Here is a 27,685-nt window from a genome sequence, read left to right as displayed (position 1 = left end):
GTGCCCAGAGATCAGTCAGGGCAGATCTAAGTCTTTTATTATTTTTCTTCAAATATAAAATCACTCTTTCCCCTGGCAGCTCACTAACCCCAGGGAGAAAATCAAGAATAAGAATCACATTGCTAAAAAGAATAGGCCCATTCCTGCCTCTCGCCTCATGCTGCCCTCTTGTCCCACCTGGGAGGGCAAAGGGCAGAAAATCATGACCTCAAGGTTCTCAGGTAGTTGGCTGAGGCAAAATGCTGGGCTCCCCCCCATAAGCTGGGGGAATCCAGAGTGGATTAAGCCCTGATTGGCTCGGCAGATGGCAGGATCCTGAGATCCATCAGTGTTTGTCAGTGGGACGCGTGTTCAGGGACGTGAGGCGTCCCAGGGGTCCACGGCGAGCGTTGGTGGCCAGCCGCTGCTGTGCCAGGAACGACTGGGCATGGGCAGGTGCCCGCTCTTCCCCAGCTCGCTGCTGCAGAGCCATACCCTGGAAGGAGGGGCGTAGCTGGGTCAGGTGAACCCTAGGACACCCCCCCCATACTTCAGTCACTGTGCCAGTGCACTCACCATATTATACCAGGCACTGATGAGCAGCTTTTCTTCCTGCTCCCGCTGACTTCGACTCTTCTCAAAGTCCATCTGCCAAGGAGGGAATAGTCAAGAGCTGGTAATATGCTGGGAGCAGTGAGAAGGGATGAGAACACTCACCTCCAGGTGCCGAATTCGGACGTCCCGCTCCCGGAGCTGTGTCCTCAGGGAATGGAGTTCAGGGGGAGCCCCCCCAGGTGGCCGCTGCTTGGGTTCCAGGGTCTGCATGACCTAGGGGTTAGGGAAGACACACCCAGGGTGAACTTGGCCTCATGGGCTGTGTCGTAGAAGTCTGTGGCATGATAAGGCACGGCAGGTGTGGGGCAGGAGGCACAGAATTGCAAACTGGAAGAAGGCATGAATCAATGGGAGGCCCAGCCTCGGTGGGAGGCTGGTGGGGCACGAGTATCCTCACCATACGGGCTCTGTCCACGTAGCGGCGGTACCGATCCTCCATAGCCCTCAAGTCCGCGTCCTTCTTCTGCAGGCTGTGCTGCAGCTCCTCAATGCGCCGGGCTGCTGTGGGAACAAGGTGGCCCTTCAGCTCCTTGCCAATCCTGGGGCTCCCCCCTCCCATCTGCTAGTCCCACTCACTGTTGGTGTCGGCCGGAGGCTCTAGCTCCTCGATGTACTCACGCTTCCGCTGCAGCTCCAGCTCCGCCTCATGCAGCTTCTGCCTATGAATGTGGGACAGGCAGCAGCAGGCTGAGCTCTGGGCCCACTCCTCTTCCTTACAGTGGTGGCCACAGCCTGCCTAGCCATCCAGAAGTAACCCTGTAGACCTCTCTGCCTGGCCCCAAGCCTGGGGGCAAATATGCTCTGGCCCCACCATCTCCTTAGCCACCTCAGCCATACCCTTTGTCAGGTGGCTCCTGGACCAGCCCTCCATCTGTCCACTTCTCCCCATTCCACAGACCACAAGCTGGTCCAGCCACCATCATCCCTTGCCAGCCTCTTCTACTCTCCACCCTTCAGTTCCATTCTCCACCCAGTAGCCAAGGATCTTCCCAGAATGCAAATCACTTATTAAAAAAAAAAAAAAAGCAAGCTAATACTTCTCAGTTCTGCCATCTTTGGCAAAACCCCAAATATTTGTTTTCTTTTATGGCCACACCCACAGCACATGGAAGTTCCTAGGCTAGGGGTCAAGTCAGAGCTGCAACTGCCGGCACATGCCACAGCCACAGCAATGCAAGATCGCAGCTGCCTCTGCAACCTACATAGCAGCTTGCAACGCTGAATCTTTAACCCACTGAGTGAGGCTAGGGATCAAACCCGTATCCTCATGGACACTATGTCAGGTTCTTAACCCACAGAGCCAGGGAACTCCAAACTCCCAAAGATTTGATAACACTCCCTATAGGTAAGAATATTGTCATGCATTGGACATGGGGCATGGTATAAGGACTAAAAGTAAACGTTTGGCTATGTCTACTAACACTTCAAAGGCATATGCCCTCTGAGTCACCCACTCCATTTTTGTGATACATTTGCAGACAAAGGAAATGATGCATATACAAGGTTTTACTTTGTTGCATTGCTTGAAATTGCAAATGCCTTGAAAGAATGAGTTAAACATATTATGATATAAAAAAATGCTGGAGTTCCCATCATGGCGAAGAGGAAACGAATCCGGCTAGGAAACATGAGGTTGCAGGTTAGATCCCTGGCCTCGCTCAGTGGGTTAAGGATCCGGCATTGCCATGAGCTGTGATGTAAGTGGCAGACGTGGCTTGGATCTGGTGGTGCTGTGGCTGTGGTGTAGGCTGGGAGCAACAGTTCCGATTAGACCCATAGCTTGGGAACCTCCATGTGCCGAGGATGCGGCCCTAAAAGGACAAAAGACGAAAGAAAGAAAAGAAAGAAAAGAAAGAAAAGAAAGAAAAGAAGAAAGAAAGAAAGAAAGAAAGAAAGAAAGAAAGAAAGAAAGAAAGAAAGAAAGAAAGAAAGAAAGAAAGAAAGAAGAAAGAAGGAAATTAATTCTGTAGGCCAGTCTTTCTGGACCAGAATTCTATAGGAGAATTAAGTCCTAATGCTTTCAGGTATCCACCTTCTGTAAGGAAATGACTTTCAGCGCTCTGGGTCGGCAGGTACTAGCTACATTCCGTCATTAGCAGAACTGAGAAAACAGTCATGAAAATCATTTTCTGTAAAGCCTAGTTTCCTCGTGGAAACCCAGTTGACAAAGTCTGCTATATTAAATAAGTAAATAAATAAGGACTCCCTTTATTTATTCACATAGGGAAATTTCCCCCAGATATCTTGTTAAGTAAGGAAAGCAAAGTGCACATGCTATGCTACCTTTTGTGTATAGAAGGAATGAGAATAAAAATCTATATTCAGGAGTTCCCACTGTGGCACAAGGGGATCAGCAGCATCTCTGGAGAGCTGAGTCACCAGGTTCAATCCCCAGCCTGGCACAGCAGCCAAAGAATCCCACATTGCTGCAGTTGCAGGTTAGGCCACGACTGCAGCTCAGATCTGATCCCTGGCCTGGAATACTCCATAGGCAGCGGAGCGGCCAAAAAAGAAAAAAAAAAAAAAGGAATCTATATTCATATTAATTTGCTTTAAAAATTCTGGAAGGAGTTCCCATTGTGGCTCAGAGGTAACAAACCTGATTGGTATCCATGAGGACTCAGGTTCAATCCCTGGCCTTGCTCAGTGGGTTAAGGATCAGGGGTTGCTGTGAGCTATGGTGTAGGTCACAGACGAGACTCAGATCCAGCATTGCTGTTGCTATGGTGTAGGCTGGCAGCTGCAGCTCTGATTTGACCCCTAGCCTGGGAACTTCCATATGGTGTAGGTGCAGCCCTAAAAAGTTAAATGTTTTTTGGAAGAATTTCCATAATAAAAAGACAGGAATGGGGGGGAAACTGAGTCAATGAGGGGGGATGGAGAGGTATAGGTTAGTATGTTTTGTTTTGCTTGTTTTTGTGCTTTTTTTTTTTTTTTTTATAGGGACACACCCATGGCATATGGAAGTTCCCAAGCTAAGGGTTGAATCGGAGCCACAGTTGCTGGCCTACACCGCAGTCACAGTAACTCAGGATCCAAGTCACATCTGCAACCTACACCACAGCTCACAGCAATGCCAGATCCCCGGCGCACTGAGTGAGGCCAGGGATTGAACCTACATCCTCATGGATACTAGCTGGATTCATTTTCACTGAGCCACAACGGGAACACTAACGTTTTTGGTTTTTAAACTATAAATGTGATAGCAGAGTTCTCGTGTGGCTCAGTGGTTAACGAACCAACTAGTATCCATGAGGACGCGGGTTCACTTCCTGGCCTCACTCAGTGGGTTAAGGATCCCATGTTACCATGAACTGTGGTCTAGGTCGCAGACGCATCTCAGACCCCGAGTTGCTGTGGCTGTTGGGTAGGCCAGCAGCTACAACTCTGATTCAACCCCCAGGCTGGGAATCTCCATATGCCACGGGTGCAGCCCTAAAAGACAGAAATAAGTAAGTAATGTGATAACTATTTAAAATAGTTTCTTCAGGAGTTCTTGTGGCGCAGTGGTTAACAAATCCGACTAGGAACCATGAGGTTTCGGGTCCGGTCCCTGCCCTTGTTCAGTGGGTTAACGATCCGGCGTTGCCGTGAGCTGTGGTGTAGGTTGCAGACGCGGCTCGCGGCTCGGATCCTGCGTTGCTGTGGCTCTGGCATAGGCCGGTGGCTACAGCTCTGATTCGACCCCTAGCCTGGGAACTTCCATATGCTGCGGGAGCGGCCCAAGAAATAGCAAAAAGACAAAAAAAAATAAATAAAAAATAAAAATAAAATAGTTTCTTCAGTCTGGGTTTTAGCTGACTCCCTCTCCTCGTAAACAACTTCTCATCAACACCAGATCCGTGCCCACACCTCTGCCCCAGCCTTTCCCTCCCTACCCAGGCTTGCCCTCCTCTGGGACTCACAGATGTTCCTCCAGCTTTCTCTTCAGCAGGGTTGACTGGGGGAGAGAAGAAGCACTGGGTGAGTGGGGGGTTCAGGAGTCCCAGGGTGAAGAATATAGGGGGTGCCACCCTGGGCCCAAGGTACTTACAATGGACTTCAGGAGGCATCGGGCAGCAGGGAGGAGAGAGAGGAGGATTACTGGGGGACATGAGAGAGGGCCAGGTCGGGAGGAGGTGGGCACTCACGTCCTCAGTCTTGCCCCCCTGCTCCTGCAGGGCCTTCTGCAGGTCCTCCACCTGGGCCCGCAGCTCCGATAGCTGCTGCTGGTTCAGCCTGCGGGGGTGGGGTGCCCCCGGTCAGTGCCTGCGCCCGCCCTCAGCCCCCCATCCACGTTCTTGGGTACCGGCTCCGCCGAGTGGGTCCTCACCGGTGCTGAGTCTCCAGGCTGTGGCGCGCGCGGTTGGCCTCCTCCAGGTGGCGCTGCAGCTCCTCCTGCCGCTCCCGGTCGGCCGCCTCCTGCTGGCACAAGCGCTTGTTCTCCAGCTGAAGCCGCAGGAGCGTTTCCCTGCCAAATGGGATGGAGTGGGCAGGGCTGGGGATGGGTGACCCCTCAGGCCCTGCCCGGGTTCCGGCAGGGAGACTAGATGAATGGGGGCCAGAAGAGGATCAGAGTCCTCGGCAAGAGCCCAGCCAGACCCGTGGTAGAATTAGAGTACGGGGGACCAATGCCTAGGCATCAGTGGGCGGAGCACCGAGAGAGAGGAGCAAGGTAGGCGGAGCCATGAGCTGGGCCTAGGGGTGGAGCGGGTTAGAATGCTCAGATGGGGCTGTGGAAAAGCAAGACCCTGCAGTTTGGAAAGCTGGGGTGGGAGTTCATGTGGGCAGGGCATAGGCGGGTGAACCTAGCAGGGAATACTTTTTTTTTTGTCTTTTTGCCATTTCTTGGGCCGCTCCCGTGGCATATGGAGGTTCCCAGGCTAGAGGTGGAACCAGAGCCGTAGCCGCCGGCCTACACCGCAGCCGCAGCAATGCGGGATCCGAGCCACGTCTGCAACCTACACCACAGCTCACAGCAACGCTGGATCCTCAACCCACTAAGCAAGGCCAGGGATAGAACCCTCAACCTCATGGTTCCTAGTCGGATTCGTTAACCACTGAGCCACAACGGGAACTCCAGGGAATACACTTAAGACAAGGCTGTATCCTGGGTGGCAGAACTCAATGTGAGCGGGGTTGGGGCAGGGAATTTTTGCCTGGGGAGTGGAGACAGGTTGGACCTAATTTGTGCACTAAGGATGGAGAATTCTGGATAGGTGAATCAACAATAGGGCTAGACCCTCGATCAAGTTAAGAGCAGAATTGGGTGTAGGTAGGCCCAGAAGCCTGGCTAGGGCTTGGGAACCAAGCCCAGCAGGTCTGGCTAGCAGTGAGTACCGGCATGGGGGGGTAGTGTGGCGGGGCAAGCTGAGGGTAAGCACTGACAGACTGGGGTGGGGCCAGAGCTCTGGGTGACCCCAGGATACCTGAGCTCCGCAGGTAGGATCTCAGATGCTAAATTTTCCACAGCTGGTGAGGTAGGATCCAGTGAGGGTTCTGGAGAATGTGAGAAAAGTCTTCAGGGGGCTCACAGTCCCTGTCCCCGTCCCTAATGTTTTCTTTCCAAGAAGCATCCTTGGGGGCTCAACATCTGCCAGAAGCCTGACTTCACACAAGTCCTACCCTTGGCTGTACAGGAAGCAATGATGCTTGGCCTGAGTTTGCCTTTGCCCCACCCAGAACATGGAAGGACAGCCCCTGCTTCCTCTAGGTCCATGTCACTTTTTTCTTTTTCTTTCTTTTCTTCTTCTTCTTCTTCTTTTTTTTTTTTTTTTTTTTTTTTTATGCCCACATCTTTGGCATATGGAAGTTCCCAGGCCAGGAGTTGAATCAGAGCTGTAGCTGCCAGCCTACGCCACAGCCACGGCAACACCAGATCTGACCCATGTCTGTGACCTACACTGCAGCTCACGGCAACACTGAATCCTTAGCCCACTGAGTGGGGCCAGGGATCAAACCCACATCCTTATGGATACTAGTTGAGCTCATTCTGCTGAGCCACAGTGGAAACTCCCCATGTCATCTCTTCCTCCAGCGTGGCCTACCTCTGCCCTCAGCCTAAACAAGCCCTGGAACACTGCCTTTTCTGCCTGCCCTAGCAGCACACCAGGCCAAGAAAGGCCCCAGGCCACCCCTCTCCCAGGTGCCCAGGATGGGCCTCCAACTCACCAGCCTGGCTCAGCCCCCGAGGCTGCATCTGGGCACAGCGCAGCTCCTCATTGGCCTCCCTCAGGGAGTCTCGCTCTGCCAACAGCCGCTGGAGGGACAGGGTGCAAAAGGCCATTTGAGGCAGGATTGGCCTCCTTGGGAATGGGCTACGCCATGATGGGCAGGGTAGGGTTTGGGTGGTAGGACCTCAGCCTCACCTCCTTCTCCTTTGTCACCAAATCATACTTCTCCTCCAGATTGCGGCACTCGAACAGCCATTTCTCGGCCTTCATGGCCTCCTCCTGCCACTGGCCCTGCAGTTCCTGAACCTGAAGAGGGGGGAGGGGAGAGGATGGCAGGGTGGAAAGGAGGGCAGAGGGTGAAAGGATGAGGTGAGAGGGACCAGCTGCAAGGAACTTGGAGGAGGGGGGTTTAAGAGAAGGGGCGGGGCTCACAAGCCTAGAGAGGAGCTGGCTGGACACTGTCCTCTATATAAAAGAGAAAGCAGGCTCCGGGTGGAAGGGGTCATCACCATGCTGAGGGTGGGCCAAAGCCAGCTGGACGAGACATGAGGAGCCCCGTCAAAGTCCAAGTCCAGGCCCGCACCTGCCGCCGCTGCGCCTCTAGCTGGGCGCGCAAGGAGCCCGCCCGGCGCAGCTCGTCTTCCAGCTGCCGCGTGCGCTCTGCGTGGCCAGCATTGCGCTCCTCCAGCTGTCGCACCTGCCGCCGCAGCTCCCGCAGCTCGCCGAGGCGGCGACGGCAGCTGCTCAGCGTGGCTTCCAGCTGTCCAGCCCGCTCTGAGGACTGCCTAGGGACAGAGGCAAGTGGAAATGGAAGGCGAGGGTCTTGGGTCAAGGGTTCAGCTTGAACGTGAAGCCCTCAAGACAGGAGAAGGTATTACTTCAGCCTTGGGGTGTCTGGGTTCAAAGTAATAGGTCATGAGGGTCAGGGGTGGAGGTGGGGGAGCCTGGCAGTGTTGGGGGATCATTAAGGAGCATAAAGGGAGCCCTAAGCTTCAACAGTTAGCTCAGGGCCCAAATCAGGGATCCTCAGGGGTGGAATTATGGGGATACAAAATGAATGTGGGGTTAAAGGTGGGAGAGTGAGACTCAGAGGGTCTGAGAAACCCTCGTGGACACTTTGGGTCATGAGGTGACTGTGGGACTGACAAGGGCATTGTGGGTGCAGGGGTCATGATGGGGTCATGGGGGAGCTTTGGGGCAGAGCACTATGGGGTCCTTGGAGGTACAGTAGGGGCTCACTGGGCACTTCAATGTTACAGGGGGGCTGTGGGGTCACAGGGAACCCTTTGAGGCTACCAAAGGCATGGTGAGGTTGAGGGATGCGCACTATGGGGGCCCACCAAGCACTTTGGGATTGCAGGGGTGCTGTGAAAGAAAGCACAGTTATGACAGAGGGGTCATGAGGGGCAAGGTATGGGATCCTGGAGGGCACCATGGGATGCTGGGGAATGAAGGGACCCAGAATAGCACAGTGGAGTCTGGAGACCATTATGGAGGGGTGGGGGGCTGGGCCTACCGGGGTCACAGGGATGCTATAAGGTACAGGGATATAATGTGGGATAACAAGGAGACATTGTGGAGTCCTGAAAGGCACTATGGATCCAGGTAGTTTGGTGTTGTCCAGAGGATGAGGTGAATTCCAGGATAATGCAGTGGGGTTCAGGATGGTATTGCAGAGTCTAGGGGGCATTGTGGGGGCCCACTAGGAACTTGGGGGTTTCAGAGGTACTGTGGATCAGAGGGGTACTCTAGCAATGGAGGTGTGCGGTGGGGACCTGCCACTCACCGAAGCTCATCCATCTCATCCTTCAGGGCCTGCGCCTCCTGGGCCAGGCTGGTCAGTGCCTGGTTCCGCTGTTGCAGCTCCATGACCTCTCGCTCCAGCTCAGCACAGTGCAGACGTTCATCCTCCCTGCCGTTCTCCAGCCTGGAAAGTAAGGGGAAGTGTCAAATGAGGGTGCTGGGTCTGCCCCAAGTCCTGCAGCCTGCTGGCCCTGTCCCTGGCTGACCATACCTGAAGTTCTCCTCCTGCAGCTGCTCCAGCTGGGACTGCAGCAGCAGCAGCTTCTTGGTGGTGAGGCCAGTGGTGCCCTCACCCTCTGGCCGGCCCACCCGCTCCCTCAGCACTGCGTTCTCCTGAGCCAGGCTCTGCTTCTCCTCTGACAGCAGTAGCAGCTGCGGGCAGGGTATGCCAATGAGCTGGGGCAGGGAGGAGGGCTAGGCAGGCCACTCTGCTCTGAGAGCATCTGTGAACCCACCCTCGGCCCCACCTGCCGCTCCAGGTCCAGACACCGCTGCCGCAGGTCATCGCCCTCATCAGCCTCCTCACTCAGGAAGTAGTACCTGCGTGACTGATGAGAGGAGTGGAGGAATGAGGTTGGGAAGAGGCAAGAAACTCAGGGATCTAGGGGAGGGGGTTGGAGGAAGGGAGGCTGGGATCTCCAGGGGCAGAGAGGAGGGAGCCAAGAAACTCCCATAATCTAAGAGAGTGCTGGGAACCGAGGGGACTGGAGGAAAGGCAATTCGGGAACCCGGAGGACCTGGCAAGGGAAGCAGCTAGGACCCTGGGGGATGGGAGGGGTTTGCAGGCTTAAGGTCAAACCCTTCCTCCTTAGGCAGCCTGGAAAATCAGTAATGGACCTTTAACAAGGTCCCCACCCCTTACCTGGCTATCAAAGTTCCCATATGTGTCCGATGACAGAGAGTCAGAGATGTCTTTGGTCATGAGCTGGAGTGGGGTGTGGACATTGAGATGAGCTGAGCATTCTGAGGACAGCCTCCAAAGGTTCTACAATCCAGCCTAAGGACCTCCCCATTCTCTGGTCCCCAAAGCCAGTTCTCCCCAATGGCCCCAGCCCAGAGGCTGCCCCATGTGTCCAACACGCAGGGAGGCCTGGTCTTTTCAGCTTGCTAGGTTGTGACTTGGAGCTGGCATACACATGAGACAGGGAAATCGGACCAGCTGAGTTCCAAAGAGCCCGGACCTTACCAGGGCAGAGCCTGTTTGTGCCTCTGCCCTAGAGATATCCACTCCCCTGAGGTTCCTTGTCACATTGGATATCCCCACCTACCTCCTGGATGGCTTCCATCACCACATGCTGAACTGATTCTTCAAGTGTCATGATTCTCTGGATGTGCTCTGGGGATCAAGGTGGGGGAGGCTGAGATGGGGGCCGGTGGGGAGAGACAAGGAGGATTTTTTCAGGTCTTCCCCTAGGGACCTCCTAACCTCCCATACCCTGCTTTTTCTCGCAACTGATGGCACAGCCCAGAACCAGCTGAAGCAGCTTGCCAAGCTCTTCTGGGTCTGAGAACTCGCCAATGAGGCTCACATCTGGAAGGTGCTGCTCCAAAATGGGATGCCCCAGGACCTGAGGATCGGGGGAGGAAGGGGTATCAGGGGCTCATGGATCTCCCCTCCTCTCAGCCCAACCCCCTAAGTCCCTTATAGTTACTCACATCCTGGGAGTACTCCACCAGGCTCTGTAAGATTGTCTTCAGATTGGTGACCTGGGGAGGGGCAAGGAGTTGTGTCCAGGGTCCCAAAGTCCCCCAGCCGGGGCCAGGCAGCCCCCCACCCAGAATCTGTCTACCCCATCCTTTTTTTCTGTGTCTCACCTCCTAATCCCTGGACTTCTCACCCTGTTTGGCCCCATTCTCTGAATGTCCCCTCTCTGAGGAGTGACCTGTCTGGCAGCCTACCCTTCCTATCCATGTTCCCATGTCCCCAGAATCCAATCACTTCTCACCATCTGCCCCCACCACCCTTTGACCCTGGCCACCATCCCCTCTCACCTGGATTACTGCACCAACCCCGACTCAGCTTCCGCTCTTGCTGCCTACCCTCTATTCCTCTACAAGCAGCCAGGGGGAGCTTTTTGAAGCCCAAGCCAGGTTTATGTTTTTCTGCTACTAAAATTCTTCCCTGACTTTACATACACTTAAAAATAGAATCTACCTCCCTGCCTAAGACTTCCAGGCCCCTGATGACCTCATCTACCATTCCTGCCCCCCTTGCTTTCTGTTCTGATCTCCCTGCCATTCCTTGACCACACCAAGCTTATTTGCAACTCAGGGCCTTTGTCGTTGCTGTTTGCTGTGTCTGAAATATCATTCCTCCAAATCTCACATGGAGATCAGCCCATCTGATCCCAGTTTTTGTTATTATCATAAAATTGATTACCACCAGAAGTCAATGTTAATGTTTGTGTATGCAGGTTTGTACCTGTGTCATTTCTTGCTGCACACTCAGGCCTACTTAATATAAGAATAAAGGAACAGAATCATAGTTGGCTAGTCACCACCATACATCTCTCCCTCTTCCTGTCCAGGTCTGTCTGTCCGTCACCAAGGACTTGTCTAACTGACCCTTCCCTGATCATCTCTTCACCAGTCTGTCCCCCATTCATAAGTCCACCTGTCACCTTCAGCCTCCAGTTGGGACTTGGGTCGTCTGAGATGCCCTGGAGCCATGCCTCGTTGAACCAGGAAGGGTCTCTGGGGGCGAGAATGTGGGATGAGCTGCTGGGGGTCCCTTTTGGGACCCTCCCCCTCAGCCCCACTCACATCTGGTTCAGCACATGGGCTACTGCGAGGCCACTGCTCAGGTCCTGGGGGCTGGTACAGGGGGGCGGGACATGGAACATCTGCAACTGGGTGGGGGAGAGGAAAGCGCAACAGGTAAAATCAGGGCCTGGGACCACGGAACCACACCCTTTTTGCAAACTTTTCAGTCAGTAGGAAACTCACAGGGTTGGGCAGGGGGTTGGCCTTTTGTTCCAGCAAGCAGCTCTGTGGGAGAGTGGCCTCTGCTCACCTGGAGGAACCGGAGGGGGCGTGGCCTCCCTGTACCTCTGCCCAACAAATCCCGCCGACCAGGCCAGGGCAGAACCACGAGTCACCTGGTTCCCACAGGCACCACATGACCAGGCCAGCTCACCTGTGCCCTCACCCCACATGACCCAGTCACGAAGGGGCGGGGCCTCACCTGTTCTTTCCACGCAAACCTGCTACGTGACAAGGCGGTGCTCAGGCCAGAGTCCAACGGTCTGGCAGGCCGACGACCCCTTCCTCCTCCCAGCCCCAGTATGGAAGGGCGAATAGAGCCAAGGTCTGGGATCCCGGACGAGCAGAGCGGGCGTACACCTGTCCCTGGCACCTCCCCCAACCTACCCAGGTGAGCAGAGACCCGCAGAGCTCGGCCTTATCCACGCTCATGACTCCTGATCGGATTCGACCCCTGCCGCGGAGCCCTGCCACGGCAGCCGCGTCCAGATCCGCCACCAGCTAGCGCTCGCAGCCCCGACCTCCCGCTCGGCACAGAGCGCCGCCCGGCCCCCTAGACGCAGGCCCCGCCCTAGACACGTGATCTCCCGGCGCCCTTTCAGGCCTTCAGTCCCGCCATCTTGGATCCGGGAAGCAGTTGGGGGCCAGCCCTGCCGCTAGGGGTCAGTCTGGGCCAGCCTTGCGCATCCCTACGGTGGCCCCGTCGCTCCTCCTCCCCATTCTCTTTTGTGGGTAGCGGAGACCTCACCATTTTTCCTCTTCATCCGGGAGGAGCTGCTCCACCTTGTTATATACAGGCGCGTTTTCGTCCCTGCCCCTCAGCTGAATGAAATCCTGTTGTCTAGCTACATTATGATTTGAGCCTTTATTTGAGCGGGAGAGGAGCACTTGGAGGGGGACACCAAGGTGGTCTTCCCGGTGGAAGTGACTTGATAGTCCCAAGTGGAGGGAAGGATGGATCAGCCAGACACATGTCCTGGGTAATGGAGAGCTATATTTGCCTAGCTTAGACCCATCCTCCACTGAGCCCTTCACTGCATGCTCTCAGACGCGGCGCGGGAACCCTCCTGTCTCAGAAACCAGGACCAGGCCGCCCTGTTCGCCACGGCCCACCAGGGGGCGCCCAGACCGCAGGAACGCCGCCTACGAGGAAAAGAATGGACCTGTTCTGAGACCCGGCCTGGGCAGTGGAGGGGGCTCACAGGAAAGTACAAACAATACAAGTTTACGATAAAATCGCAGTTGCCATTTATGGAATGCACACACTATGCAGTCTCTGCGCTAAGCGATTTAAATATATAGATGGTTGAAATCTCCACGACTTTAGGTGGCAAGTGCTCTTTAATTCCCTGTTCGCAGGCGAGGAAACAGAGGTTCTGACTGGATCCGGTTTCAGGGAAGGGGTAAAGCCACGGCCCGCGCCCTCTGACGCCTAAGTTCTCCGGCAGCCCCTCCCCCGCGAGGCGGGCGAGGTAATGAGCGGTAATTAGAGGTTATTAGTTGTACCCAGAGGGAGGGGGCGGGCTCTGATTTAGGGGTGGGTCAGGTCTGAGGGGAGGGGAGTTGCTCCCTCCAACCCAGAGTCTGGCTCCGGCAGGCCTGCCCCGAGTGGGTTGGGCGGGATGACCACAGCTCCCACCCACCCCCCAACCCCCGCAGCTGCATCGCAGGAATACCATCACTTTAGCACCAAACATCGGATTACTGCACACTCAGAAGCGCAACCGCACGCAGGCAGGGGCCTTGGAGGCTCGAGGCTCGTTTACACACTAACAACATCCCCTTCCCGAGTTGTTTTCAGCCTCCATCCCCTGGGAGCAGGGGAGGGAGAGTAGGGAGGAAGGGGACAAGGGCCGGCAGTGCCGGTTTCCGGACTGAGCTGCCTTCCGGCGGGCGTGGGAAAAACCGCCGCTTGTCTCCTATCCTGCACCCACCCACCAAGGAGAGGGAACTGCTAAAAGGGGAAAATGGGGCCACACTGCCACCAGGTAGAAGTGGAAGGTGAGCCAGAACTATGACTGTTACAAGGATAGGAGGCTGGGAGTAATTGTGAGATGGCCTGGTTGCCCAGTGTTGGTAGACGTGCTGGGGCCGCCAAATATTTGGGATGGGAATGTTTGAAAAACCCGCAGGGATTTTTTTTTAAATTTATTGAATTATAGTTTATTTACAATGTTGTGATAATTTCAAAATCCACAGGGATCTTGATGTTTAGGAGGAATCTAAATATCTGGAGCATGGGCTTGAATTGTCATAACATCGCTGTGATATTAGGGGCATACAGATACTCAGGGACCCAGAAATCCCCTGGTTTAAGGGAAGGTCTGAGTGCCCCGCTTTGGGGGAGGAGCCACAATCCTCCATTTGGGGCCACAGGGACACTTCTGTTTGGGGGGAATGGGAGCACCCTACATTGGCAGGGCAGATCAACAGTCCCTATTATGCCCATTCCTGGGGCATCTGTGTGCCTTCAGACCAACTGGAGAGGTCACAAACCCTCATTTTAAGCAGGGTTCCTTTATGTGAGGGAAGGATTCAAAGCCCCATTTTCTGTGGAGAGAGACTGATCAAGGCCTCCATTAAGGACAGAAAGTCTGGGTCTGGGCAAGGAGCCCCCAGTTGGTCTGGGGACCCCACCCCCTCCTGTTTCCAGGAACAGCTGGGCCCAGCCTGGGCTGTACTGCTGGGAAGCGGGTGACTCAGCCCCTCCCTGTGGCCACAGCTGGACCCCCGCCTGCCCCCTCTGGCCTTCACATCTGGGCAGAAACCCGGTCATGAGAGCTGGGATGGGGACCCTGGGTTCATACTTGGAGACAGTGCCCCTCCCCCAGTGACTGACTACAGCCTCAAGTTGGACACCATGCCCCACAATCAGGAGGGACCCTGGCAGGCCTGCTGCCCTCCAAACACTCACATCCCACCAGCATTCCCATCCTGACCCCCTCCTGTGTCTGTGTATATGTCTCTGAGTCCAAGTGCATTGTGGTCACATATACATAAGTGTGAGATGGTGGGTCTGTGACTATGTGTGCACAGGCCTGTCTCCATCTACCTGTGTCTTGGTGTGTCTTGTGGCCCTGGGAATGTATGCAACAGGCTATCTGTGTGTGATTTGGTGTTTTGGGAGGGAGGTGCCAGGGACTAGGACACATGTTTCTCTTTATGGTACCTTGCTTTGTGTTTCTATCACTATGTCATTATGTGAGAAGTGAATGTATGACAATCAGCACCCCAAAATGTCTTTAGGTTGTATTTTTTGTGTGTGACCCTATCGTACTTTCTATCATGTGTCTTTCATAGAACGAATCTGTCCTGTGTCCTTGGTTTGTCCATGTCCCTGAGACAATCTGGTGTCCGTGTGTGGCCTTGTGGGTTTGTGTCTGTGACCCTACTTTACTTCATGTGCCCTATTTGTGATGTCTGTGTGACAGCATGCCCATGTGTGTCTGTCCCCACCTTATGCCTCTGTGCCTCTACAATCTCCATGTGAGAGGAGTGGCTGTGTGATAAATAAGAATTCTGATGTCCAAGACTTTTTTTTATCTCTTTGTGTCTTTGTCTTGATGGAATGGCCTAACTGGGCGTCTGTATATGCCACCTATCTATATGGGAAGATGGCCCTACCTGTGTTCCTACCACAAAAGGTGTGTGACAGGTGTGCCTGTGTGTAGTGTGTGACGTGACCCTGCCCGCGTTCGCTGCGGGGCTGGCTGAACTAGTGAAGGTTTGTGCCAACGTGTGGCAGGTTGACAGTGTGGATCAGAGAGTTTGTGACCTTGTGTGTAGGGGGGTGTCAAAGTCACACGGGACAACGTGCTCAGTGTAGGCGGTGATGTGCTGGGGGCGTTAAGAGCCCCAACGTCCCGCAGCTCTCTGCGCAGAAGGCCCCTCCCTGTGCTGCGGGGGCGTGTGCGTCGTGTGTGACGTGAAGCACGACGGGGGTCGTTGCATGCGTGGAGCCCGACGCGGCCGTGCGTGCGAGCGCGGGGGGATGGGCTAGTTTTGTGCGTGCGTGCGTGGGCAGCCGCGGGGGTTGGGCACGCCGGGCGCGCGGGGCACAGCCCCACCCTGCCTGGTACTTTGGGCTACGGTGAATCCCGGGAGGGGGCCGCCGTTAACCCCTTCCTGCCCGATCTGAAACTTGCGGCCCCTCGACCGAGCGCGCGGGGGCTTCCCAGCGCTCGGGGACCGTCCCTGCTGAGGGAGGAACCCCGCCTTGGAGCTGAGAGACCCCCCCCCCGTTACCACGGGAACCGGAGCTGCGCGCGCGCGCGCCGGGCGCGTGCTTCCCCCCAACTCCCGCCCTCTCTCCCGGCTCGGGCTCGGTAGTCTGTGGGCAAATGCGCTTTCCGTTCCTGGTCTCTGGGAAGGGGCTGGGGTCATCGAGGCCCAGTCGCGCGTGACTCAGGCCAGCCTGAGGGTCCCCTGGCAGCTGCCGACCTCGCTCCCCTTTCTCCACCCCGTGAGTCACCCCTCGCGGCTTTCCCCGTGTGTGACTCAAGCCTCTGGGGAGGGGGCTCGGACTCTGAGACCCCCCCCCTCCAGACAATGCGTCTGAGAACCTAGTACTGGGGACGCAGCTTGGGAAAGAGAAAAGGTTCTCCTTCCAGTGAGGTTCTGCCTCTGATGTCCTCCCTTAGCCAACCCTTGCCAAGGCCACCAGGGGCGGTTCACCTACCCCTGAACTGGCAGGGCCTACCCCCACAGCCCTCCGGGAACCCAGCCCCCAGCCCCTCCCCCCACAGCCCACAGGAAGTTTTGGCAGAGCCCGTCGTGGCGATGAAACGGTTAAAGCCGTTTTCTTATTCATTTCATCCAGGGGCCCCTTTTGACTCAGAGCAAGCCAGGCGCCCCCTTGAGCCATGAACCAGGCCTCGTGGGGGCCTGGGTTGTACTCCACCCCACATGTACCATTTTTAGAGAGGGGAGGGAAGGCTGTTGGTGAGCTGGCTGGGGGTCTTGGTTAGCTCACAGAGTTGGGTTCAAATCCTGTCTCTGCCTTCCTTGCTCTCTGGGTCTGTTTCCCCAACTGGAAATGGGGGATAATTATGACCAGCTTATTGTGGCCGCGTTGTGGGATTAGGTGAATAATAGATGGGACGCTTTGTTTTCAGAGTGGGGCACTGGAGCAGGGAGGGGGCCTGGCCTGTAGAGGGACCCAGGCTCCTTCTGTCTCTCCGGCCTGGGTGTCAGGGTGCCCAGCCCAAGCAAATCCTTGTGGGGCAGGCCATGCCCCACCCAGGCCCTCTGAGGCCATGGGGTTCATCCCATCCACCCCATGCCCTGGGCAGGCACCCAGGAAGTGAGAGGCGGGGCAGGAATGAGACGGAACCTGTTGGGCACGTCGCTTCCCCACCCCCCCATCCTCATTCCGGGGCCCTGACATGCCCCCCCCACGCTACGGCCCCACCCCCACCGCCCTGGACGCCTGGGTCCTGACCCAAGGGTGGCCCAAGGGAGGGGATGTCGGCGGAGACAGCGTCTCGGGAACATCCTGTGGACTGCTGGCTGGACAGATGGGAGGGTCAACCCCTCCCCGAGCAGGGCAGAAATTAGCTGGGGGCAGAGTAAACATGGCCCAGGGTGGCCAGACTTGTGGGGGGTGGCAAGGAGTGTACACATACAGTCACCCCGAGAGAAAGCCAGTCCACACACACAAAACCCCTGTCACCCTGGCCACAGAGAGACTGCAAACCAGGGACACTCTGACAGAGTCAGACACAAATCTGGGCAAGACGGCCATCAAACACAAACAGTGACAGGGCAGACTCAAGCAAGACTAAAATGCCACCAAACACACGACACCGACAGGCCAGAAGCATAAAGGAAGGGAGAGAGTGTGTGACACAGTTAAATGGACTTGGCACACAGGCAAGATGGACACACTGACAAAAACTAACACAGAAAGACATGGACATTCAGGTGGGAAGCAGACAACCTGGCAGAGGGTGGCATGGTCCCAGGCACTCCGAGACAAATGTGACAGGCCAGAAACACACAGGCAGGACAGACACACTGAGAACTCTGCGTCAAGTGCAGGCAGGCAACACATGCATGTTGATAGACTCAGAGAGAAGGGACAGTCACTTTCAGCACAAGTGCCTGGAGAACTGCACCAGAGGTGTTCAGAACACTGTTGGAGGAGTTCCCATCGTGACTCAGTGGTTAATGAATCCGACTAGGAACCATGAGGTTGTGGGTTCAATCCCTGGCCTTGCTCGGTGGTTTAAGGATCCAGCGTTGCCATGAGCTGTGGTATAGGTCGAAGATGCGGCTCGGATCCTGCATTGCTGTGGCTGTGGAGAAGGCCTGTGGCTACAGCTCCGATTAGACCCCTAGTCTGGGACCCTCCATATGCTGTGGGAAGCGGCCCTAGAAAAAGCAAAAAGAAAAAAAAAGAACACTGTTGGAACCAGACCCACACACGTAAACACACTAGCAAGATGACCAACTCAAGAAGATATGCGGAGGCAAGAGAGACGAACATCAACCTATGGAGAGAAGGATGGAAGGATACATACACCATGACAGACCACCCACCCTCCCTGACGCCAAATTGCATACACACTCAGAAATGCTCTGAGTGGAGTTCTGTTGTGGCGCAGTGGAAGCAAATCTGACTAGGAACCATGAGGTTATGGGTTCGATCCCTGGCCTCTCTCAGTGGGTTAAGGATCTGGCATTGCCATGAGCTATAGTGTAGAGCACAGACATGGCTCGGATCTGGTGTTGCTGTGGCTCTGGCATAGGCTGGCAGCTGTAACTCTGATACCTAGCCTGGGAACCTCTATATGCCGCGGGTGCAGCCCTAAAAATACAAAAGACAAAAAAAAGAAAAAAAAGGAAATGTTTTGAGGGACACCAAGGCTCAGCCTTACGAATACACACTACCTCACCGATAACACACACGTCAGACCCTTTGGCAGATCAGGCATATGTAAGCAAACAGACATATTCACAGACATGGTCTAGCCAGACAGTCACACCCAGCACAGAGAAGCATGGACAGGCCACAGTCGGACATTCATAAACACATTGGACAGAGACACCCTAACAGAACCTGCTGGCATGCATGCATGTGTGTACACCACACACACACACCCCAGCCACAGAGCCCACAGACACACATGGGCCAGCCACAGACCCCACACTCACACACACACCTCAAACAGGCAAGCCCTAAACCTCACATACACAGACACACACCAGACACAAACAGGTTAGCCATATGAACTCCAAAGCAACCTATACTTGTGCATCTAGGCCAGCCACATGCAACCTATTCCATAGACCATACACACACACAAACACACACACCTTCCCCCCCTCACCACCACCCAAACCAGACAGGCCCTACACACCCCTGTGGGGCTGGGCCAACAAACAGACACATACCCTGAGAAGACGCCTCACACACACTATCACAGGCCCTGACCGGCCAGCCACACACAAACCCACAGCCAACCAGACACACATGCGCCCTTGGACCTTGCTGAGGTGCTGTGAGGCTCTAGGCTTCCCAGCCCATATCTCTAACCCCACCCAGAAATCCTGGTGCTTCCTCTCTCCAACATTGTCACCCCCCACACTGTTTGTCACTTCCCCTAGGAGGCCCAGTTCAACAGCCTCAGGCTTTCATAGGGTGTGGGCCTATTTTCTCAGCACATCCCCTGAAAATGAGGTACCCAGGATCTCAGCCAGGCTCAGGCCCCCCAAGACTTCACCAGCAGCATGGAGGGGGGTGACAGAAACAGCTTCGTGGGAAACTCCCCTTGTGCCCAGCTGAGTCAGCCTGAGGAGACAAACTCTCCTCTCCTTCCTGCTTCCAAGAAAACTGAGCAGCTTCCTCTCCAGGAGAGGGGTGAGGGACCCCCCAAACCACAGAGATTGGGTAGGGAAGCTGCTGGCAAGCCAGGGTTCCTGGGGGGAGGGCCTCCGTGATTCTCAGCCTTTTCCTGCCAGCTGCCTGTCCACACCCAGGGGCAGGGACGAGGGAGTCTGGGTGCTGTGACTTGCGGGTTCTCGCCCTGGCCTGCCCACTGGCTGACTCACCAGCAGCCCCCAGCCCAGTTTTCTATCAAGGGCCCTGCCAGCCAGTGGAGCCGGCTGTGTGTGTGGGGGTGTGTGTGTGGGGGGGTGTCACCAGGCTATTTATAAGAAGGAGAAGTCCCTCCTGCCAAGGCCAAAAGCCCCAGAGAGACCTGTGGGTGGGGGTGGGAGAACTTCCTCCTTATCCAGTCCCCTAGACCCCTGGGCCCTGGGCATGAGGAAAGCCTGGACACAGACTCCTCGGGCAGATGCTGGTCTGGAACCCAGGGCCTGGGCAGTCCCCAGCTGCTAGTCTGGGCACCCAGGGCTGATGGAGGAGGGGGCTCTCCTCTCTGGGCCAGCCTTGGCGCCAGTGGGACGGCGTGAGGGGGTGGTGCCCAGGCCACAAGGGTGAGACTGGCAGGGGCCTGGAACCGGCTGTACCAGCTCAGCTGGGCCCCCGCCCTCCCTCACTGGCCCATCCCCACCCCCTGCTCAAACACCCGTGCAGAGTGCAGAGAGTGACCCGACCCCACTCCAACATGCCGGCCTGCCCCCAAACACACTAGCACCCCCTCTGCCCTGTGCCCAACCCTGTTTGTCTAAAGGATAAAGGAGACCTTTTTTTTTTCTTTCTTTTTCAGGACCCAGGTGTGGCATATGGACGTTCCCAGGCTAGGGGTCGAATCAGAGCTACAACTGCCGGCCGGCCTACACCACAGTCACAGCGATGCCGGCTCCGAGCCACTTCTGCGACCTACGCTACAGCACAGGGCAACTCTGGACATCCTCATGGATACTAGTCGGGTTCTTTTCCGCTAAGCCTCAGTAGGAATTCCAGGAGACTCTTCTTGAAAGGGCCTGCAGAACTTGACAAACAGCTGGCACTGCATAAATGCCTCTCTAGTTGTGATTATCCACACAAAAAGAGCTGAAGTTCTGGAGTCAGACATCTCAAGTTCTAGATCAATTCCAGTGCTTATAGCTATGTGACATGGGGCAAAGTTCCTTACCTTTCTGTTCCTAAGTTTTCTAGTCTGTTAAATGGGGATACAAAGAGCATGCATTTCGCTGGATTGTTGGAAGCAGGCAATGAGTTATTCCATGTAAACCACTTAGAAGAGTGCCTGGCCCATGGTAAGAGCCATATAAGTGTTAGCTATTAAAATAATAATTATTATTTCTCAGTCTGTTGGCCTGTCTCAAGAGTCTCTGAGTTTGCATGACTCTAATCTTGCATCTCTCCCTGCCCTGACACCCACCCCCATACATCCACTTTTCCTTGCTCAGGCCTTGCCCTCCATCTCTATGCTCATGGGCCAGTCTTGCCTCTCTCCAAGACTCCCCTGGCACAGCCAGCTTCAGCACTGGTCAGGGATGACTCACTGTGTACTCCTGGCCTGTGGGACCTGCAGGTTGGCCTCCTGAGATGCTGCCCTCCAACCAGACCTGCCCAGCCCCCCAACGCTACCCGCCGCGCCCCCGCAGGGCCCAGCCAGATGTCAGCTGCAGTTATTAGCATGGGCGGGAGACACAGGCCTGGCAGCATGCCTGCCAGACTCAGCGGCCACTGGAATCTCCCTTGAGCCTGGGGCGGGGGAGGGGAGCAGTTCAAGCAAAGGAGGAGGGGAGGGGGTACCCAGAGGTCACAAGGACCCTCCAAAGATGGGGACACCCCCAGCTTCTCATGGGACCTTCCTCCCCAACACCACCACCGGCTCTGATGGACTTCCCCCTGCCCCCACATAGCTCAGTTTCTCTTTCGCCTCTTTCGTTTTCCTTCTCTCCTCCACACTTGGTGAGCTGTGTCTGCCCTACAAAGGCTGGCTATCTCCTCTCCCTCAGCCTAAGTCTACCCTAAAGAAACTTCCATGTTTCCAAAAGATAGACATGTCTCTTTCAAGACAGAGAGGAGACAGATACTGAGAGGCTCATCTCTGGTTCTAGTGGCTCATAGCCTACCTCCTGGAAGTCTCACCTTAAGTATAACTAAAGCCTCAGCATCTAAACCTTCACCCATTTTGGGGAAGGGGCTCTGGAGAGGTTCCCTCAGATTTGACTCATGGATTTTCAGGTCCTCTCTGTCAGCAGGGGAAGGGATCCCTCAGATGAAGGAGTGTGGATCCCCCTTTGGGTATTCTGGATGGTGAGGAGACCCTCACACTAAAATAGGAGTAGGGCCTCTCACCCACATGAGTGAAGGAGGAGGCACCCCAGCCCCTAGGGATGTATGTGGGGAAGGGCCCCAGATCTCCCGGCAGAAAGTAAGGGCACCCAGCCTGAGGTAGGAGGCCGTCGTGCCCGCCCACCCAGGCGCCGGGGTCGCCCAGAGGCATTGGCCCGCCCCTTCTGCGCCCATCGGGCCGGGGGCGAAGTCCGACCCAGGCCCGCGGGCAGGCGCGGACCTGCCAGGCTGGGTCGGGCTGGGCAGGGCCTGGCAGGACGCGGCCCCAGAGCGGCTGGGTGGGGCTGGCCAGGAGGCCGTGGGGGCCCCGGGGGCGGCGGTCGGGGCTGGTCGGGACTAGCCGACTGGGGGCCCGGGCGCGCCCTGGGACCTGGCAGATACTCGGGCTCCCGGCTCCCGGCCGGGGGCCCCGGGACAGTGCTGACCCCACCCCTTCCTGTGCCCTTATATGGGCGTCAGAGAGAGACTCCGGGGGCCGCCCCGCCCCCAGTCCTGACTGCGGACTCCGGCCTGTTGCCTTGGCGACCAGGCCCCGCTCCCCGGCGCGTCCCCCTCCGTCCGGCTAATGGAACCGTCCCCGGATTGCTAGCCTTTACGACACTAGGGCTGAACCACTGCAGGGATGGGGGTCGATGACTGGAGACCTCTGTGGTTGGGTGTGTTCCGCTCGCTGACTTCCTCCGGGGTCTCAAGCCCAGGTTCCTCTTCCGAGGCGCAGGACCCGGCTGGACCCAGGGCGGGGCATATGGTCCCGTAGGATTCGAGTGACGGAGGCAGAGCCCGGCTCCTTCCCCCGGGGGTGTTGCCACACTTCCTGCCGCGGCGCTCTTTCCCCAGCCTGTTTCTAAGGAAGAGTGGGGTTGGGCGACCGCGCCCCGGCCGTCAGGCTGGGTCCAGGCACCAGGAGTCGTCACGGTGTCGGTCAAGCCGAGGGTCACTGGGGGAGGGCTTTGGGGGTGGGGAGAGAGTATACTGGAACTTAGAGGTCACTCACGAGAGGGGGCGCCCATCATGGAAGATCTAGCAGTCCAGGTATTCTGGATCCTCAAAGACCCTTCCTCCCATGTTTCAGCCAGGGCCCCTCCCTTAGTGTCATCCCAGCTCCGAGGGGGTGCCCCGACCCTTCTAATTCTTCTTCATCGGGGCTTCGCAGTTGACCCCAATGACCCCTAGCCTCTGACAACGTCCCAGTCTTCTACCCCACATATTTTCCTTAACTCAGTGTACCCCAGAACCCTCACTTTTTCTGCTTATCTGGGTCCCCCCAGTTCCTTACTCTTCCCACGTAGGGGGCTCTCAGTCTCATGGATCCCAAGACCCCTACTAATTTTTTGCACAACGGATCCTCCAGCCGCTTCCGTGTACCCTTTTGATCTCTTATCCCTCCTTATTTTTCCTGGGTTCAGTTTCTCCTGTGAAAATTCCAGTCCCTCACCTCTGCTATACCTGGGACCCCTACTCAGTTCCTGCGTCTCCGTACTCTTCCTCCGTCTACGTTGCTTAACCCTCCTTTTTCTCCTTTGCTGGGTCTGTCATTGTATTCTCAGGCTTCCAACCCCTCTGCCATACTCTGGATCCCTCAGGCCTTTGCGTGTGCACCCCGGGACCACCCCCCACCACACACACATTTGCTCTGTACCAGTTCCTCGTATTCTTCATCGCGTACTCCAGGGGAATCATGGCTCTCCCTGGAGCCTCTCCCTGTCTACTTCGGACCGCCCCAGCCCCCTGCTCCCAGCGCACCTTAGGGTCCCCTGAACCCCTCCCCCTGCAGCCGCGCCGAGCCACCCAGCCCGTGGCCGCTGTTTACAAGGACACGCGCTTCCTGACAGTGACGCGAGCCGCCTCCTCCCCTTCCCCACGCTCCAGGAGGGGGGCGCGGGGGCCCGGCTCTGGAGACGGCCAATCGGAGCGCACTTCCGTAGCTGACAATCGCGGTATAAAGGCGTGGGGCTCCGGCTGAGCGGCCGGGACCTTGAGCGCGGCCAGGCCAGCATCGGAGCCAGCTGGGAGCGGGGAGCAAGGGGGAAGCGACACCAAGAAAGCGAGCGCGCAAGAGAGGGGCAGAGGGGCTCGAGGAGCCGCACCGAGCTTCTGCGCACAGCCGCTGGCTGGTCTCTCCCGGCCGGTGCCAGCCCCCGGGAACGCGCGTCCAGACACCCAGTCCAGACACCGCCGCGGACTGCGCGCTGCTCGCTGCAGCGAGGCCCGGGGCGGCCCCGCAGGGACCCCCTCAGACTGTCCGGGCCGCCCGGATGTGCACTAAAATGGAACAGCCCTTCTACCACGACGATTCTTACGCAGCAGCGGGATACGGCCGGACCCCGGGCGGCCTCTCTCTACACGACTACAAACTCCTGAAACCCAGCCTGGCGCTCAATCTGGCCGACCCCTACCGAAATCTCAAAACACCCGGGGCGCGGGGTCCCGGCCCAGAGGGCAGCGGTGGCGGCAGCTACTTTTCCGGCCAGGGCTCGGACACAGGCGCGTCGCTCAAGCTTGCCTCTTCGGAGCTGGAGCGCCTGATCGTCCCCAACAGCAACGGCGTGATCACGACGACGCCCACGCCCCCGGGACAGTACTTTTACCCCCGCGGGGGTGGCAGTGGTGGAGGTGCTGGGGGCGCAGGGGGCGGCGTCACCGAGGAGCAGGAAGGCTTCGCCGACGGCTTTGTAAAAGCCCTGGACGACCTGCACAAGATGAACCACGTGACGCCCCCCAACGTGTCCCTGGGTGCCAGCGGGGGGCCCCCAGCCGGGCCCGGGGGCGTCTACGCGGGTCCAGAGCCACCTCCCGTCTACACCAACCTCAGCAGCTATTCTCCAGCCTCTGCGCCCTCCGGAGGCGCCGGGACCGCCGTCGGTACCGGGAGCTCGTACCCGACGGCCACCATCAGCTACCTCCCACACGCGCCACCCTTCGCTGGCGGCCATCCCGCGCAGCTGGGCCTGGGCCGCGGCGCCTCTACCTTCAAGGAGGAACCGCAGACCGTGCCTGAGGCGCGCAGCCGCGACGCCACGCCGCCGGTGTCCCCCATCAACATGGAAGACCAGGAGCGCATCAAAGTAGAGCGCAAGCGGCTGCGGAACCGGCTGGCGGCCACCAAATGCCGGAAGCGGAAGCTGGAGCGCATCGCGCGCCTGGAGGACAAGGTGAAGACACTCAAGGCCGAGAACGCGGGGCTGTCCAGCACTGCTGGCCTCCTCCGGGAGCAGGTGGCCCAGCTCAAACAGAAGGTCATGACCCACGTCAGCAACGGCTGCCAGCTGCTGCTTGGGGTCAAGGGACACGCCTTCTGAGCACCCCCCTATTCCCGAACGGACATTTCCCCAGCCTGGACGGCTGGGCGCACGCCTCCCAAGGGGCGAGGGGGCAGGCGGTGGGCACCGGCCCAGGGGCCTGGGGACGCCACAAACCACACTGGACTCCTGCCCGCCCGCTCTGCGCCCAGTCCTTCCACCTCAACGTTTACAAGCCCCCGCTTCCAAGTTTTTTTGTATTTTTTTTTTCCTGCTGGAAAGACTCAATTCATATTGAATATAATATATTTGTGTATTTAACAGGGAGGGGAGGAGGGGGGATCGCGGCGGAGCTGGCCCCGCCGCCAGGTACTCAAGCCCCTGGGGAAATTGGGGAGGGGGACCCTCGCCCCCTGCCCTCCCCCCTCTGCGCCATACTGTGGAGAAGAAACACGCACCCCGTCTTTAAAGAGTTTATTTTAAGATGTGTTTGTGTGTGTGTGTGTTTGTTGTTATGACTTTTTATTGAATCTATTTAAGTAAAAAAAATGTTCTTTATTAATTTGTTGTCTTTTTTTTTTTTTCCCCCCCAAGCCGGGAGGGCGGAGGGAAGAGAGTACTCGTCTGCCCCCACCCCACTGCAGTTTGTAGCTTGCTCCTGTAAGTTTGTCATCCTCACTAGCTCTGTTCAGGCATCCGGCAGCCGTAGCCCGGGTGTCCAACCCTTCTCGCGTCCCCTGATCTCCGGGGTTGGAGGGTCCAGGGCGTGGACGCGGTCCAGCTGCCCAGAACCCGGGGGCTGGATGCCTGGGGCGAAACGCGCAATGCGCAGGCCCGGCCCCGCCCAGCCGCGCGCGCCGGGGCTTTCCCCGCTGACGCAGCGGAAGCGGTGTCCAAACAAGGGCTGATTCTGCCCAGTGACGTGACGGCGGTCTCCGGGCAGATTCCGGGAATCCCCTCCCCCGCTCTGCCGGGCAGGACCGCGGCGCCGGGAAGGGGGCCGGGATTTTCCCAGGCGGGAGGCTGCAGAGGCCCGGAAAGCCCCAGGCCTGGGTCCAGTGTCCGCGGTGGGCGTGCGGTGCTCCTGAGACCCCGGAACCACCCCAGAGCCTCCCCCCATCGGGCTGGCGCCTGGGCCTTACCACGCCCACGCCCACTCTGTCTGACCTGACCCGGGCGGGGGGTTGCAGTTGCCTGCGCGTCTTTGCCGCCGCAGTTCCCCCCCTCCCGCGCCAGGAAGGGCGGTGCCCGCCTGCCAGTTTCCCCTCCCGGGTGCCAGGCCGGGAGCGGGGCAACTGCCAGGTCTGGTCCTGCCGGGGCGGCTGCTCGGGCCGCCTGCTTGGGCGCCACCGCCCTCGCATGGGGCTGCCACCCCCGCAGCTGGGACGGGTGGGAGGGTGGCTGATGACCCCTGGCGGGGAGGGGGGGGCGGCTGGCTTTGGAGCTGGAAGTCCTCAGGAGCAGAGGGAAACCAGGCCACAAGGGCGAGGCGGGTAGAAAGAGACGCTTCATTAATTCATTAATAAAATACTGAACAACCCAGCCCTGGAGTCACTGTCTGGATTAGGGCAGACAGACAATAAACAAGCAAACGGAGTCGCTTGTTCAGAGTTGGTGAGTGCTAGGAAGAGAAAAAAACTGGTAGTGATGGGGCAAGGAAGGTGAGCTGCTTTGGAGACTGGATGGGGAATGTGGACCTTTAATGAAGTGGCTTTTCAGATTTGAAGCTGAGCCCTAAGAAAACCCTGAGTAACAGTGTTCTGAGCAGAGAGAACAGCACATGCTTCCTGTGGCCAGAACAAGTTCAGTCTCTTAAAGAATATCAAGAAGCCAATGTTTTGCAATTAAGTGTACCAGGATAGGGGAGATGAGGTCAGAGAAGACCACGAAGGGCCTTGGGGAGAAGTGTAGATAAAATTCCAAGGCTGAGATGAGTGCCCTTGGAGGGTATTCCAACATTGACCAGCTGGATAGCGTTATTAATAATAGGTCTGGAGTTCCCGTCGTGGCGCAGCGGTTAACGAATCCGACTAGGAACCATGAGGTTACGGGTTCTATCCCTGGCCTTGCTTAGTGGGTTGAGGATCCAGCGTTGCTGTGAGCTGTGGTGTAGGTTGCAGACGCGGCTCGGATCCTGCATTGCTGTGGCTCTGGCATAGGCTGGCAGCTATAGCTCCGATTCGACCCCTAGCCTGGGAACCTCCATATGCCGCGAGAGCGGCCCACGAAATAGCAAAAAGACAAATAATAATAATAATAATAATAGGTCTGTGGCAGTTCCTGTTGTGGCTCAGCACGTTACCAACCTGACTAGTATCCATGAGGACGTGGGTTCGATCCCTGACCTTGCTCAGTGGGTTAAGGATCTGGCATTGCCACAAGCTTTGGTATAGGTCACAGATATGGCTTGGATCTGGCATTGCTGTGGTGTAGGCCAGCAGCTGCAGCTCCAATTCTACCCCTAGCCCAGGAACTTGCATATGCCACAGGTACGCATTTCCTTCCTTTTATGTGGAAGGAAATGGAACTCAGAGTGGTAAAGCCACTTGCCTGAACCTGCACAGCATCAAACTGTACTCCTTCAAACCCTGTCTTGCTCCTAACACCTACCTTCCAGCTTAATCCTCACTGTTCCACTCCAGGGGCAGTTGTGCACTCCTTCCAAGCTGGGGTGGGGCAGAACTTGCAGTACGGATTGTTTG

At 56.9% G+C, this 27,685-nt stretch overlaps 2 protein-coding genes and 1 long non-coding RNA gene across 9 annotated transcripts; 2 read left to right on the top strand and 1 right to left on the bottom strand.

The window, feature by feature from the left end:
- Window positions 1-20: 20 nt before the first annotated feature.
- HOOK2 (hook microtubule tethering protein 2) lies at window positions 21-12,101 on the bottom strand. Of its 7 annotated transcripts, none has more exons than XM_047776921.1 (24): window positions 11,919-12,101; window positions 11,496-11,537; window positions 11,313-11,398; window positions 11,171-11,243; window positions 10,206-10,256; window positions 9,985-10,117; window positions 9,818-9,885; window positions 9,412-9,474; window positions 9,017-9,097; window positions 8,761-8,921; window positions 8,533-8,673; window positions 7,330-7,531; window positions 6,942-7,052; window positions 6,745-6,832; window positions 6,003-6,072; window positions 4,907-5,044; window positions 4,725-4,812; window positions 4,628-4,633; window positions 4,500-4,534; window positions 1,171-1,253; window positions 992-1,095; window positions 697-807; window positions 556-627; window positions 21-475 (listed from the first exon to the last, which is right to left on the bottom strand). In XM_047776921.1, exons 1-24 carry the CDS (start codon window positions 11,961-11,963, stop codon window positions 326-328), a joined length of 2,202 nt encoding a protein of 733 aa, XP_047632877.1. In that variant the 5' UTR covers window positions 11,964-12,101; the 3' UTR covers window positions 21-325. The 7 variants fall into 7 exon arrangements, with proteins under 7 accessions (XP_047632877.1, XP_047632878.1, XP_047632883.1 ...); XM_047776922.1 differs by having other exon boundaries at window positions 992-1,092; XM_047776927.1 differs by having other exon boundaries at window positions 7,444-7,531.
- Window positions 11,859-12,852, top strand: LOC125125633 (uncharacterized). The gene is made up of 2 exons (XR_007134452.1): window positions 11,859-11,922; window positions 12,580-12,852. It is a non-coding gene; the product is annotated as an uncharacterized LOC125125633 (long non-coding RNA).
- Window positions 12,853-23,703: 10,851 nt separating this feature from the next.
- Window positions 23,704-25,545, top strand: JUNB (JunB proto-oncogene, AP-1 transcription factor subunit). Its single transcript, XM_047776920.1, has one exon. The coding sequence runs from the start codon at window positions 24,000-24,002 to the stop codon at window positions 25,041-25,043; it is 1,044 nt and encodes a 347-aa protein (XP_047632876.1). The 5' UTR covers window positions 23,704-23,999; the 3' UTR covers window positions 25,044-25,545.
- The last annotated feature ends 2,140 nt before the right edge of the window (window positions 25,546-27,685 follow it).

The sequence above is a fragment of the Phacochoerus africanus genome, chromosome 4, assembly GCF_016906955.1.
Source record: "Phacochoerus africanus isolate WHEZ1 chromosome 4, ROS_Pafr_v1, whole genome shotgun sequence".
Classification (NCBI taxonomy): Eukaryota; Metazoa; Chordata; class Mammalia; order Artiodactyla; family Suidae; genus Phacochoerus; species Phacochoerus africanus.
The sequence above is the reverse complement of the archived record's forward strand: the minus strand, read 5'-3'. Positions and strand labels throughout refer to the sequence as shown.